We start from the raw sequence: 15,561 nt of genomic DNA, 5'->3' as shown, positions 1-15,561 counted from the left end.
GCTGTGTCCCTGTCAACGCACGCTCATGTCACTAGCTGTTGAGATAGAAAGCTACATGCTGACACCTACTGCTCATTTGAAGCAAGCACAGGACTGTGCACTTCACTCTGCTTCATCACAATAAGACGTGAAACAACAAATGTACATTTAGTGTTTTAATAGTCATTTTTTGTGTAATTACATTGGTATTTTGATTAGAAAACATCAGAAAAAGAGCAAGATGATATCAACATATAAAAGATCAAGTTACTCAAGATATAACTTTGACCATTTTTGGAGGGTTTAAATCTGCAGTAATTGAACAAGACATATGAAATCAGACACTGTAGTTTGTAAAAATGCATGAATGAATACTCAATGACATGTTAATCTACTGAAGTCATAACAAAACAGTCCCTCTCCTCCTCCTCTGTCCTTGGTCAGAAGCAGAGTGTGCACTGGGCTAAATCTCTGTAACATTGGTCAATTTGCACTTGAGGTTTGAGGCGAGCATTTGGTCAAGGTTGTGTAAACAGTTCTGAAAAGCACGAGATTATGCTACTCTCTGTACATCTGTTAAATCTTAGGAAGGAAAAAAGTAAGATGTGCATTTGCTCAAGGGAAAAATAACAAATTTAATCTACAGCATAGTGTTAAAGGCACAGTATACCCCAATATGACAATACCTCACCAGCATTTGATACGTAATACATGTAAAGAATAACAGTACCATCTGATTTCCGAGATATTATCCTATGCACATACCCACAAACAAAGTGCATTCCCTTTATCATACCACACTGCATAGTTTCTGCCTCAATTTGGGCATCAAATATGTACAATATCTCATTTCCAGTTAAGTAAGCTGTATATTCAAGTAGAAGCCTTAAAAAGCTCATTTCTATACATCTCTCCCTCTCCCAAGCATTAACAGCTAAATTCAGTTTAAGGCAAAGATTTGGAATAAGAAAGGAATTAATGAATGTTGTTAACTTCCTCGTAACGCTTGTGTTGTGACGTCCGTAGAAAAAGCCTCTGGTCGTCTGTAAAATTCCTCCCCGATGACGCGCTGTTTAAAAAACCTCTGACTCATGACGCGCCAAAGCCGGGGGCAGCGTTGTCCCACAGGGACCCTGAAAGTAATGCCTGTGTCACATCACACACACACACACACACACACACACACACACACACACACACACACACACACACACACACACACACACACATACACATTGATCTCAAAGTGCCTCAGAGTGAGTGAATGACTCAGTGACTGGCTGCTTAAAGAAGGTTTAGCACAGTGCCTTCATGCTGCCAATGGGTGGCACTAATCTTCCATTTAAACATGTATCCTTTCTCAACAGGTTGATGCCCTTTTTGATTCACATATTTAATGCTCGTCTAAATTATTATAGCACCAGAAAGGCAGTATTGGTCTATACTCTGTTAGCATGCACACAGTTCCTCATCTGACTTACGTAAAGTACTCAGATTTTGGTGTACTGCCGGTGTTAAACTCTGCCACTGGGACACCCCTGGATGCAATCTGAGGGCCAAACATGGCTGCTGGGTAAACAATGGAGGATGTGCCGACCTAAAGGTTAAAATAAGGGAGGAATGACAGAGGAAACTTTAAACATCAGTCATTGTGATTCAGTTTAAAAATGCTATTCAACATAAAAATATTGAGGTAATGTCTCATAAATGCAAAAACTCACCACCAGACAGAGATCACACGTTTCCATCTCTTTCTCCACCTTGGTCAGGATGTGCGAGTCCAGAGTTTCTCCGAAAAACACCACGTTTGGCCTCAGCAGACCATGGCAGTCGGTTTCATCACACCTTGATGCAGCAGCACCAAACAGTTTTTGATGTTTAATTTGTTGTGATTTGGTGTCAGAGCGATTAGTGGGGCATAATACAAAAGCATGAGTCACACAGACAACATTTCAAAGAGTGTGTGGTGAGGTGCTTAGTTTCACCCCATAAAAACAAGAAACTTTCAGACAAATGTTTAACTGTAATGTTAAATCTTATTTATTTATCTATTTATTTTCAATATTTCTCTGATCTCTCTAACTGAAACTTTTTGGGGTTTCTTGTACCCTCTGCTCTTAAGGGATTTCATGTATTTATTTCTATGACAACCATTTTTCTTCCGGTTTTAGTCTTAATATTTTACCCATGTCTGTCCTTCTCTGTCTGTTCCAATGTGAAGCACTTTGAGCTGTATGCTTGATTGTATGAAAAGTGCAATGTAAATAACGCTGAGTTTGACTTAATGGAAATATCACACAGACTAAATTGAAGCAACATCGCTTGCCTGTTCTCAGTATTTGAATTTGAATTTAAAAAAAAACATTGCATAAAAATCTTTCATCATATTAAGAGCATCACTTTTCTGTTTTTAGGCCTGAAAGGAAATTCATATGGCACACTGTTGCCACCAACTGGAAGTCCTCATATCACAATCTGTGGTACACCAAAGCATTAAAGTGCAGCACAAAGGTTACTTCAGTGCATGATAAAAGAAAGATCTTGGGCCCAGAGTTTCTGAAAGAAATGGTTCACAGTGTTCTCACACTGATTCACAAAGGCAGCAACAGCCCAAAGTCCATTCTGGGTGTTAAGAGTCAGCAAGTCTGTTTTTTTTCTGAGTTATCTTCAGAAAAAAATAAAATACTGTGTATGCAGTGTACAGTACAAGCCACTGCAGCGGGTAGGGAGGCAAGAGTTAGGACAGAGAGTGCTGGAAAGGAGCAGTACAGCAAAGAAGCAAACAGAAGATGAGGATGGCAGTTACAGCTTTATCAAAGTACATGTTTGCATTTTTGCAGTTTTTACCAAATATGGGCTATTTGACTTTTAGCTGTTCCCAATTTAGGGCTATTGGTTGCAAAAAAGCCCCAATCCACACCCTACAACCTGTAGATTCTTTTCAGATAACAAGAAAGGGAATTTTTAAAATAAAGCAGTCAACCCACTTTTTAGCCCAAAAAAACTGCAGAAAAACTTTGACCCACTGAAAACAATCATTAATTTCATGGTGAGACTGAGATCTTTTTTTTTTTTAACCCCTTTTGGGTTTTCCCTTTGTTTCCTCTTTAAAAATCCTTCTGCTGATAGGGAACATCACAATGGTTTGATTGGTTTTTTTTTTTTACATTTTATTTATATTACTGTTAAATGTTATTATTGCAATCTGTGTTTTTCCTTTTGATTCATCTCTCTTTGGCCTAGCTGCTGAGTCTTATAAAAGGCCTGCTTAGGCTGGACACAATGTTTATGCTTTGCGTCATGGCATAAGGAAAATGGAGCTTGAAAATGGAGCTTCTGGAAAATGTGGTAATTGTGGAAACTCTCTTATCAGGATGTAAATTTGGTTCAGAGACGGGAAACTCTTGGTCCAGTTTGCAGCAGTTCACATAAGTGCATATAAACCTGACCTTCAGCATTATTCATATGACATGAGAGTAATCCCACCTCGGAAGTTTATCCACTGGAATCTGTGCATCAGCAACATCTGGGCCAGGTGCACTGTACATGAAGAGAAAGAGCACAGGAGTTTAAATCACATTTAATCCACACATGGGGTCAGATTGAAGACATCATGCTACAAATCCTACACATTTATGGGTGTGTTTATGTGTATTCCAGAGGTGCTGCCTTTTACCCTTTGTCCTTCAGGGAAGAACATATGGGGCTCCGCTTGTTCACAGTCACATGTCCACAACTTACACAACGGGTCTCCATCAGAGTACCTGCAGGTTCACATGGAAAACACAGCTGTTGGTTAGAGGGGGTCACAGAGAACATCTCTCTCCATATGCAGAATATGTCAACAGTGATGGCTCTGTAGTCTGACTCACAGGCAAGTAATTAGTCTGGGTTTCTGCAATAAAATGCATGAACACAGACAACCCAGACAAGGCCATACTGAGAGAATCACCATTTAAACTTGATCTTTAGGATCTTGTTATGCTTTATTTTTCCACTATTTCCAATAAAGCCTTTGTGATTAAACCAGTAGAAGTATTTTGTCTCTAGATGGTAACTTAAAGCCCCTGTCCATTATTAAAGAAAATCCCCATTAAACACTAAAGCAGGTCTTATGTTCCATAGGCCAAATTCTGTCCCTCACCATGAACTCTGAGCACGTGTTTGGAGCCAGCTTGGTGGTGTAGGTCGTCTATGCACTGGGTGATGACAACCACAGAGCGTCCCTGCTTCCACAGCCGGGCCTCACACTCTGCTATAGCCAGATGTGCAGCGTTGGGCTTCTTGTTCAGAGCCAGCTCTCTCCTGTAATGGTAAAACTCCCAGACTCGGGATGGGGTGCGGGAGAAAGCCTCTGGTGTTGCCAGGTCCTAGGGATGTATCAGCACAGACTTGTTTTTAGAGCTAGGAAGGGACAAATGTGAAGAAGTCAGAAGCAGGAATAAAAAGCACAGAATGGGAGACAGCAAAGAAATCTAAGCGCCTCATTTAGACATTTTACCCTGTAGATAATCCTCTCTGCAGCCCACCTCAAGATGCCATATTATGAAACAAACAGTTATCTCTTTCCTGGCTGTTGCTGCTGAGATAAATCCTCTGAGATATGTGATTTATTATGTAAACAGAAATAAACACCCACACAGCAACAATGACTGAAACACAGATCTAAATAAAACAAATTTAATAATTAGTACAGCCTGTTACAGAGGTATGTTTTTCACCTGAGACTTCCATTTCCTCCACTTTTCATGGTCTCCTCTAAAGGTTGGGACTCCGCTCTCTGCACTCACACCTGCCCCTGTGATGATTGCTATGTGCTTGGCTTTGGAGAAGATTTCACGAAATTCAGACATGTCTACGAGAGAAGAAGAAAAGGAAAACTGAGTCTTTTTAAAAATTAAATCCACTGTTTTCACTTCTGTATATGTAGTTATTTTTAAGCTGCACTTTTGTTTTTCCTTCCCAGATATCTAATAAATTGTAGCAAGAATTTCTGTTCTTTTACCCTGTAAGGTTCAATAATAACTTACTAAAATAATGTTGAATAAATCAAAGACAGATTCTTTTTTTACCTGAGCTGTGTTTTGCTGTGTCATTTGATAGTCCTCTTCTCACATGATTGGAACACAAGCGAAGACCAAGGGTAAACACAGCTCGATTGTGCAGAAGCATTTTTTTCTATCATTTCAGGCAAAGAAGAGAGAAAATAAGAAAAAGGAAAATGAACAATAAGAACAAGAAGAGACTTTCAAGTTCCTTTTTTACTGCATACTGCTTCCAGATGCATTTTTAAGATATCAATTCTAACATTACATGCATCACAACTTTTGAGCACAATACAATAAATGTTGTATTAGTTTCAGCTTCATATATAAAAAAGATATGCAGGCCTGTTTCACAAACCTGTGTAATCTTAAACAATTTGAATCCACAGAACTTCACTTTTACATAAATAAGAATTTCATTGTTTCCAAAATAATTAATGTTATATCCATTTGTTATATTTTACATGTATTGAACTACTCTACAGTATGCAGTATGATAAGATATGAGATTATAATCTAAAAAAGGAAGCACTTATAATCTAAACTGTAAAAAAAGGTCTTATTTGAAATAACATTGCTTCGAAAAATCAAAATAGTACAACATAAGGCTGCAGACTGCACACACCGTTTAGAGGTTGAGCAACTCTGGTTTCAACTACACAGAGGAAGCATGGCGACCGACAAGACTAGGGATGTGCACACAACACACTTTTGAGCATTTACATCGGAAATAAAAGTAAGGCAGGGTTAGACGACCTGTTCAGATACAGTCACTAAAAAAAGAAAGCAAAGGCACGCCCTGCATACCTGAACAAAGATTGTAGAAAAGTGTGGGAACAGGTTTTACTGGCTTCTCGGCGTAATGTTCAAAAGACCCCCACAAGTCACTACTTCACCGCTTTAAGATTAATTTGATTTATAAAACACAATGTACACGATACAACGGGGCTGCTTTAAACACAAAAGGTTGTTTCAGAGGCTATCTTAAACTTTTAACAGTTTCCTTGTCAAATGTTGACGTGCTTCCTGACACACAAACAGGAATTAGCGTGCACCTCCCAACACGAATATCCACGAGTAAACTGCTCAAAACATGAACACGACAAGTGCTTTCAACCAAAGTTTCTTGGACGTTTTTCTATTAACTTACCTTTCTTTGTAAAAACACCACTTTCGGGGTAAAAAGTCTCACGGAGTTTTCTTGTTTACCTCCAGGTCAATTATCATGAGGGGCCGTAAACAAACCACACTGTCGCAAACATGCTGTAAAAAAAATGCACACAAGTAAAATGTAACAGGCGCGCCATCTAGTTGCGAAACACCGTCAGTGAGGTTCATTCAGGGTGGTTCATTCACTGTTCTGCTCTGTGTGAAGAGGCGATTCATGGTGCACCATTGAAGTCCTAGGTGGAAGAAATTCGTCGTACAAATACATATTAATGTATTTGTTTACACCTGTATGTCTGTATGGTTATACTGAAAATAGCGTTAAGTCTTGTGTGAAAACGAATAGGCTATCAGCGCCTAATCTTACTCATGCAACTAACAGAGCTAAATAATGATAACACAGAGGTGCCTCTGATATTGCACTGTTAAACTAGTTCACATAAGTTTACAATTTATTTATCTATTTATTTTTATTTTTTTCTGTGTGGGATGAAAATACGTTTTCCTTTAATTTGATTTTTAAAAATGGATTGTGCCATTACAGCTATATAGCTGTAAGAAAAAAAAAAAAAAAAAAGAATGTAAGAATGTAAGTGTTACTGTTGTACCATACAGGGTAAGTAATCTATAGGATATCAGGAAGTGATGTGAAATTCACTTTTATTTTTTAAAACCTATTATAAATAAACATTAGATCACCTTCCAGTCTGGTGTTTTTTTATTATTATTATTCTAATCATTGTAACAATCGAAAAATAATCAATTTGTTAGTTTCTTTGCTTAGCCTCTTCCAAAATACAAGGCACTATTTGAAGAACATTATTATTTTTTATGGTCATTTGAATTTATAAAATGAAAATATAAAATAGAAAGGCTACTGTATGACCAGATCTAAAAATCGAGACATTTTTGTCCATTTAAAAAAAAATACCCATATTTGATCAGGATATGTAAGATGAGGTTATAATGTTCTTTTTTCCTTTATTTTGAAATTATTCACTCAGTCTGTATCAATGTCAAATACCACCAACGCCTCTCTCTCTCTGTCAGTGTGTGTTGTGTTAGTGTGTGTGTGTGTGTGTGTGTGTGAACTCCCTCCCTCCCTCCCTCCCTTCTCCCCATCAGCAGCAGCTCCCTCTCAGTGTGTGAGAGTCTGGCCGTGGTGGTGGTGCTGCTCCTGCCCCGGTCGGCCAGCAGCAGCAGCAGCAGTCTCCCTCTGGACGCAGGTTCAGATTGATGGCGACCACTTCAGACAAGAGCACAGACCGCAGACCCATACGGAGACTCCGCTCCAAGAGCGACACCCCCTATCTAGTAGAAGCCCGACTCTCCTTCAACCTGAGGACAGGTAGGAGCTCACACATCCTCCCTGCATCCCCCCAAAAAATCTTTCTCCCAGCTGTTTTTTTTTAGCGGGTGTTGTCCTGTGGATATACCCAAAATGCGCGCATGTTTTACGCAAATGAAATAGCCAACAACGTATTTTTGGGCTGGTTTCCCTGTGGGCTGCATTTCATATGAGATTATCCCTCTAACATGTAACGGATAGCTCTAAATATCCTCTTAGGGGAGGCTGATATGTGGCTGAAATGTTATGCAACTTTGTAGACCAACGCTGGTGGTTTCTGACGTGTCTGGCGCAAAACGCAGAGGGAGTTCAGATTGCCTATTAAGCAGGCTTTTTACAGCTTCAAATGCCGCTCATGTGTGATTTCTGAATTTGTCAACGCTTTGTAATTGCTACCACTGTAATTCAACGCAGTTACATAATACGAAGAAGCTTCAACGTGACCTGTAGTAGGCTTTGGCTGTGTGTGTGTGTGGTGCACAAAATCTGACGGGATATCCGGTGTATGTGCAGCCTTTAGATTTTAATCACTGAAATTTAAACAGTTGTAACAAATCCTTTGGTGATTATGTTGATGATGATGATGATGATGATGATGATGATGATGGTGATGGAGATGGTGGTAAAGAATAGTGTGTTCAGTCTTCTTTATCAGCCCTTACAAGCATGTTGCATCCCCTGTTACCATGGTGACTTGGCATTTTATGCTGACTGAGTCAACAGGATTCAGATCTTTTGTACACCAGTGAAGAAGAAACACGCTGGTTTTGCCAACAACACATAGTCATGCCAGCCTTTAAATGATCTGTGAAGGTTTTTTGGTGCCTGTGGCCGTGGCTTTTCTTTGTCTCATTCATCCGGATGTTAAGTGTGCACCCACATGAGAATGACATCACTGCTCTGTTTGATGATAATGTTATGACAGAAGGGATGCAGAGTGGTCTTAAAAGCTATCACAACATTAAAAAAAAAACCTTCCGAGGCTCAAGTATCTCAGCCTGCTGGAGTCACACTGATCTCTCCAGTCAGCAGAACGTGTGAGATGAGTACAACGCCTATAGCACTGTGCAGTGTGGATGCTTGCCATCTCAACAAGGGATTTTATACAACATGTATCTTAGTCTTTTTTTTAAATTGAAGTATCTTTATCTGCAGATTATAAAGGTAACAGTGATTTTGAAGTGCACTGATGTAAAAGAAAAAGGTTGCAGATATCTTTTAAAGGAAAGCCAACAAATTTGTCACAAACTTAGTTGTTACTCTGAGGAATAAGGTGTAGAATGATAACAGCATAAAGAAACATGCTTTTCAAATTGGCAAAGCAGAGTAAGTATCTGATTTGACAAGTTACACAAGCGTCTGTGAAAGACATCTAACAGCAAACATATATGTCCATGCACACAGATCATTGTTATTTATGTTTTATTTTTTAAATTGTTATTGGATTCATTTAATATATATATATTTTTATTTGATTGAAGTCATTTTTTGTTATTGTGTGTTTTTGATTGGTAATTTTTTTTTATTTGTGTATTGACGTTGAAAACCTGTTTTTAAAAAATTAGAAAAAAAATATCAATAAAGCTTATGTTGAATTTGAATTTGAATCTGGCACTAGGGCTGTGGTGACATGGTAACTTTAATTTAAGCTGTGAACTGTGGGATAAGCTGGTAATGTTTTGGGTAAAATGCAAAAAATGAGTGTATGGAATCATTAGAGTTAATATTTATTCAAACTATAAAATATTGAAATGTTTGTCAGCAGTTTGACAAAAACAAAGCTCCAGAATGTATAGAATTTCTATTTAGTTGTGAACTTTTTGACCCTCTAGACTGGCAATGCAGAAAAAAAAAAAAAAGAAACAGAGAAAGTGCATCAGAGGTAACATTCCAAATCAAGTAGCCAAGAGTGCCGGTAAAAAATAAAAGGAGGCATGAAGCAGGTTGCCTGGATCGGCCCATTCCTACCGATATCCAATCAAGCTTTTAAGGGCTGGATCAGGCTGCTACCTGGATCAGGATCAGTGTATCTCTAGTTTAAAGAGGGGATATTATGCTTCCAGTGTTTTAAAACAAGAATATAAAGTAACAGTGCTGGATGTCCACAGTAAACATATGTACGTTTTCAAACCGCTACATATTCATTATGTCTAGAAATCCCAGAATCTGTCTTTAAACTGCTATAAAGGGTCCACTCTAAAAATAGTGCATGATCTACACAAGATCTTCACAAGGCTTGCTAAAATGAAGAGGTCAGTTTGTATCTCTCTGGAGGGGCAGGTTTCAAACACCAAGGTCTGCTCCTGACAGGCCTCCAGAGGGCTGGCCAATCATAGGGAAGGGGGTCTGTGAAGTTGGGAGTCTGAAAGAAACAGCAGCTGAGACACAGAATTTAAGACAGAGGCTATAATACGGGTATGAGAAAAGCAGGGTTAGTTTAGCTGTAAATTATGTAAAGCTACTGGAGGGACACCAAATGGACGTTATAAGCCTTTATAAAAAAAAGCCCAATACCTCCTCTTTAATGTACCCTATATCTGCATGTCAAAACTGTTTTTAAGTCTGTACTATGCCAAGTCAAGACAACTTTATTTATATGGCGTATTCTGTAAGAACTAATGTTGACCAAAGTGCTTTACACGGTAAAAGGCAGAAGAAAACAAAATAAATCGATATTCATTCGTTCTTAAGACATAAACAAATCACAACAAAGACTAAATTGGTGCTGACTAAATTAAAGTACTGAAAATCCAAAACTAAGATAACTCCATATTAGACACACAGTCAAAACAATTGGGGCCCATGAGGCATCCACAAGAGGCGAGCTACATCTGTGTGACACAGGTTAGTCGACTGCCTTTAGTCCTCTAGAGCTCCTCCAATTCAGAAAGCAGGAAAGCAGTTACCCAAGAGAGATAGACAAGAAGAATAGAGTTTATTTACTACAAATTAATCAATTTATCTTTTCTCATTTAATCCTTTATTAATCTATCAGTCTCTTCAGCCATGTAAAGGTCACTCAGCTATGCAGAGCATGAAGTGACTTTGGCTTAATGTGCAGTTTAAAGTGTCAGCACTAAATAAGGTTGATTTTGTCCACTATCAGTCCATAGAATCAAAGAATCTAAAATCTTCATCACACAGTTTCCACTCTGTACGTTGCATGTTTTGTCATCAGCTCCATCTGGCACCTCTCTCCTCTGGCTAACCATGCAGGAGTTGTAATGACACCTCCCAGGAGTTCGATATGAACCCAATCGCTGCTGGAAAAGAGCGGCGGTGCTCAATTCTGTTTTCCTGGATGAGTGAATGCAGTGTAAAAAAAAAAAAAAAAAAAAGGCCCCCAGCTTGTTTATCTCAGATAAGCCCTTGTAGTTCCAGGCTGCTCCTGCCAATGAGTGTTTGGCCTGGGGAGACGAGCTTGTTGTCAATGGCAGGACACTGTCGTGCGTCTCTCTGCTCCTGTTTTTTATTCCTCTACTCTACAACCAGCTCTCACAAAGCATGAGGACAGTACGGGGGCGATTCGTACAACAGCGCTGTTGACTCACTTCCACCTGAAGAAGTGGAGCAGGATTTAGCTTGCTTATTGCCAAGGAAACCAGAAAGTCTGGTGGTTGTGAAGCCAGGTGCTTAATAATGATAAATGACCAAGGCTGCCAAGGCCGTGAAAAATAACCAACAATTATCTTTGGACAAAGTAATGGCTTTGCTTTCTCTCTCTCTGGAGAGTTTTACAGTTGCTTGCACTTAACCCAGCATTTAAACATTGAGTCCTCAAAGAGTCAAACAAGGAGCGGCTTTAATTGATGTGTTATACGTGGAAAAATTTATCATTCATCCACAGAAAAGTGAATGGGTGTTTTGCTTGGTTTTATCAATGAAGGGAGTAGAAAAACACCTCAACATCTAACACAGACACGTTGCAATTAAGACACTGCCAGTCTGGCTTCCTCTTCAATGAAAACTGTAATTCTTTTGATGTGTGTTCAGCTTGTGTGTGAGATAATTTGGAGGCAAGTGAAATGTTCAGAGCCAACTCTGTCATTCAGTGCTCACACTGCTGATACTTTGTTTTTATCCCTCTTTTTGTTGTTGTTGCAGAAACAAGGCAGCAGCACGCCGACAACTGACACTCTGTTGGCTTGTAATAGAATCAGCGAGCATGTATGAAACATCGTTTTATTGCATTGACCTGCTTAGCGGCTGCACTAATCTAATCTGCCCCACAGTTTAACGGCCCTGCACACAGTCACAAAGACATTATAATATAATGGCTTCCATTACTGTGCAGCTAGAAATGGTTGCGTCACCTGTCATCCAACATTACAGGGTGTAGGTGTAGATGGAGAGTTGACCTACTTTACAGGTTTGATTCTGATAATTAGAGCTAGTTATGAAACTTTAGAGTGCCGGCTCAGCCTCACACACATGCACATATTGACACACACACACACATAGTATCCTGGGCCAGCAGCTGACAGTGTTTGGGAACAAGCGTCTGCGCTGTTTACCCTTGAATCTTGTCGTTTAGTTTGGAGCCAAAAAGCAGAGCTGGTGTTCTGTGTGTGTGTGTGTGTGTGTGTGTGTGTGTGTGTTTGTGTATGTATGCATCATAATGTGCGTGTCTGTGAGCACCAACTTTGCATGCACACCACTCTCTTGTTCCTGTGATGTGTTCATGTCGTCTGGAAGCTGACGCAGCAGCCGTCTCACTGGGAGAAGCTGTCTGTTGGTGTGTGTGTGTGTGTGTGTTTTACATCTGACCATCCTTCAGCAGCCCCATCTGTTTTCTGTCTACCGCACAGCCATGCTAACACACAAGATGCTCTCCCTGTTAGCTTTCGATTTTCCTTCAACATCTTCTAGCCAAAGACACCACAAATCTTTTTAACACACAGGCAACTATCTTAGTCTGGCTCCAGTGCCTCTGCCTCTACTATTTTTTGTTATATTCTTTTAGCGCACAGTAAAAAAAAGCACATGTAACAGCCTCAATCTATCTTTTGAATACTGCATACTGATGCTTTTGTGCAGCCAGTTAAATGTTATTGCCTGTTTGATTGTGCAATAAATGGCTTTATTAAAGCAGTAGCCAGATAATCTTGACATTAATAGGATCAGAGTTCTTTGTATTGTTAAAACTAGCTCTCAGCAATCACTGAATTTCAAAAGCTCATAAAGAATCTTCTGGTAACCTGCAATTTTGTGGTTTTTGCACACATCTATAAAAAAAATGCAACATTCATTTTGCGACAAGTTTAATTCTAGTTTTGGTATTTTTCCCATGCACCTTTCACCTCTAACAGGTCTACCCTGGCATATGAAACATTACTACCAACCTACCATCTGTAACAGATGTTAATTGTTCTCAACAGCTGTGTGCAGTGTAGAGGAGAGGGGACACTGATGGCTGGAGCTTCGACTATTATACCTGATCTGAATGCAAATAGACACGGCTGGGGCCAAGATTGGGCTGCATTGCAGCTGCTGGAGGATAGAAAATATAGGGTACATCCTCATTAACCATTAATTTACATTTTCTGCATACACAACATGCATACCCTGTAATTACAGCTGTAAATAAAATGCAAGATTGACTACAGAGTATTTTGATTTTTATACTCAGTCACAATCAGTTTGCTTCTTCTGGGCATGGCTGTGTGTTCAATGAGCCCAGCTCATTTTCCACACACCATTTACTGCATCTGTCTTTCTTCCTCTGTCTCCCTCTCTGCTGCACTGTATTGCACTATGTGTACAGTAAGCACCGATGTCCGAAAGAGCGCAATCAATACAGATGCACGGTGGGGACAGGACAGCAGTTTTCTGCAGCAGAGCTCTCTGTGCCAGCAGAGTTTACAGGAGGACTTGGAGAATGTCGTAGAAACAGATACACAGCAGATATTTAGTCTTGATTTTGAACGAAGGTGGAGTCAGATGTGTCTGTTTTGTTGGAGATTTCAAAAGGAAACTAAATTTGACTGCAAGGCCATGAACAAGCAGAATTTGCAATCACCGTTTCACTCTGTCTCTTCATTTTTCAAAGTGAATTTCAAATTAACAGGCTGGGCTGGAGCCAGTGAAAAGCTGTTGAATTTGTAATGTTTTCAGCTGTTTGTAGCAACTCCAGAGGCTATTAGCAAGAGTGTTTAACAAAGTGCTGATAATTAGTGGCAGGAGATTTATACCCTCTGTCTGATTCTTTTAATCTTTTGCTTCTCCTCAACCCCACTTACATTTAAGGAAATACATACATACAGCTGACATTTCCTCTTACAATAGACAAATAGCTCTGCATCTAAAGAATACTAATGATAAAGCACAATAAAGTTAAAGAGTTAAAGGTAAAAGAAATGAAAATCAAGCGTCTATCTTTCCTATTCGGTTGCACTTCTTGTGCAGAAGCATCTCAGATCTGAATAAAACATGAGTGAGAAAAACAGAGCAAAAAATAGCAACGCTATATCTGGGGACGTTTACTGGGTGCTTCTGCTGCATAAATTTTCAATAAACCATCAGTGTCACCAGGCCAGAAGACCTGCCAACCTCTTTAGCAAGATGGTTAAGAGAAAACGACAGGCAGGTGTCTTCTATTAGAGCCTGCAGGAAGTTGCTCCTTCCCAGAATCCTTCTCTCTTTTCTGCTTTCCTTTCATCTCCCTCTCTTGCTCTATGTCACACTTGGAAAGTGTGGGAAAGGCTCCTGGCTGTGATGTGCTTTTCCACACGCCAGCTGAGAAATAACGCTCCTTTTCAAAAAGCTTCCCGAGCTGTAGAAAGCTGCATGATGATGTGCTTATGGGTCATATTTATAGTAAGTGTGGCTGCACATTGGGAAGAGAGACGGAGGAGGGGGTAAAGAAAGCGCCGCAATCCGCAAGGAAGCATTGCCAAGGAGCAATTACGCTGGAGGAAAAAGCTCCGCCTGAATCGCTGTTACTCTCTAATGCGGGTTTTTCTGAATTAAAAGCAGCATGCCATGAATTATGTAGGGTGCTGGAAGATAAGACAAAGAAGGAGACATAAACTACAATGACGATACATTGCCAGAAAGATAATGTCAGATACTTGGGAGGGGGGCAAATGATGAGCATGCCTTCAGCTCATGTGATGAATGTCTCCAGAATGGCATTTGTTGCTGGCGTCATCAGTGCAGCTCCAGCTCTTGAAGACGTTTTTGCTGAGTAAGAGACTTTACAGAGTCAGAATCTCTTTAATGCAGCTGCAAACCCACGTCTCAATTCAATCAAAGCTGCACTGCAGCACTCAGCAGTCATTCAAAATTTTATCTTCTGATAACAGTCAGAGTTGATCTGGCTTAGGCCTCCTCTGGACTTGGAAAGTAATTCTACAATTCAAATCAGGAGCAACGACAACGACAACAGAAAGAAAACAAACGTAATAACAGCCTGTATGCTTTTATTAAACGGTTGGATTAGTTACACCACTTGACTTTTACAAAGGGCAGTTTTCTCAGGCCATGAGTAATTCTCAAATGTCACAACACAAAGCACAAATAAGTCATGTTCCAAATGCTGACTCTATTATGTAAAATAATTGTCACACTACTTTTGAATATAAATATTTGAGTACGAGTCGTCATGTTCTCATGCGGTGTCCCCATTTTTTGGGGGAAGAGGGGCTCCGAAAATGATACAGGGTAGTGCTTAATGTGCTCTACACAGAACATTATGGTAAATTATGCATGCACTTTTCAGACAGTTATGTAAGTCCGTGTAAAGACAGACTAACAGCCTGCGGCATAAATGACTAGGCTCTGAAGAGAATAATTCAGTGAAATTAAGGGATTTAACCAAGGAGACACTTTGCTCCCTTTCTTTCTTCAGAGAATCTCACAGATCCAAAGTCAAATTGATTTTGTACTTGTCACATAATATTCACAGCAATGAAAGCACTTTTTTTTTTTTACTCTGCCCCAATTTTAATCACTGTATTGTCAGGATTATCAAAGAGGAAAACATTAGCATATGTTTGAATAAAAGCAAGACAGATTTCTTTG

At 39.6% G+C, this 15,561-nt stretch overlaps 2 protein-coding genes across 3 annotated transcripts in view; one reads left to right on the top strand and one right to left on the bottom strand.

Moving 5' to 3' along the window:
• Positions 1-160: 160 nt before the first annotated feature.
• LOC141803788 (NAD-dependent protein deacylase sirtuin-5, mitochondrial-like) lies at positions 161-6,293 on the bottom strand. Its single transcript, XM_074687789.1, has 9 exons — positions 6,175-6,293; positions 5,052-5,157; positions 4,701-4,834; positions 4,124-4,349; positions 3,656-3,743; positions 3,466-3,519; positions 1,701-1,824; positions 1,461-1,576; positions 161-1,125 (listed from the first exon to the last, which is right to left on the bottom strand). The coding sequence occupies exons 2-9, from the start codon at positions 5,149-5,151 to the stop codon at positions 1,053-1,055; spliced, it is 915 nt and encodes a 304-aa protein (XP_074543890.1). The 5' UTR covers positions 5,152-5,157; positions 6,175-6,293; the 3' UTR covers positions 161-1,052.
• A 1,063-nt stretch (positions 6,294-7,356) lies between these two features.
• The window catches only part of LOC141804681 (phosphatase and actin regulator 1-like), a 63,356-nt gene continuing 55,151 nt past the window's right edge, over positions 7,357-15,561 (top strand). Inside the window, exon 1 of one of the 2 annotated variants that reach the window (XM_074689269.1) lies at positions 7,357-7,539. In XM_074689269.1, coding sequence (XP_074545370.1) covers positions 7,428-7,539 — 112 coding nt within the window. In that variant the 5' untranslated portion in view covers positions 7,357-7,427. The remainder of the gene's footprint in view (positions 7,540-15,561) is intronic. The other variant, XM_074689270.1, reaches the window with a different exon arrangement.

This window comes from Halichoeres trimaculatus, unplaced genomic scaffold, assembly GCF_033239565.1.
Source record: "Halichoeres trimaculatus isolate MK-OKI-2021-1 unplaced genomic scaffold, fHalTri1.1 fHalTri1_scaffold_15, whole genome shotgun sequence".
In the NCBI taxonomy this organism is placed as follows: Eukaryota; Metazoa; Chordata; class Actinopteri; order Labriformes; family Labridae; genus Halichoeres; species Halichoeres trimaculatus.
This window is presented reverse-complemented; position numbering and strand designations above follow the sequence as displayed.

What these genes read in the sequence shown, in the direction of transcription:
- LOC141803788 (XM_074687789.1), bottom strand. Translation starts at nt 5,151, where the DNA reads ATGCTTCTGCACAATCGAGCTGTGTTTACCCTTGGTCTTCGCTTGTGT. An exon ending in GGAGGAAATGGAAGTCTCAG is followed by an intron (nt 4,350 to 4,700) that starts GTGAAAAACATA and finishes ATACATCCCTAG; the next exon opens with GACCTGGCAACACCAGAGGC. An exon ending in ACACGTGCTCAGAGTTCATG is followed by an intron (nt 3,744 to 4,123) that starts GTGAGGGACAGA and finishes GTGAACCTGCAG; the next exon opens with GTACTCTGATGGAGACCCGT.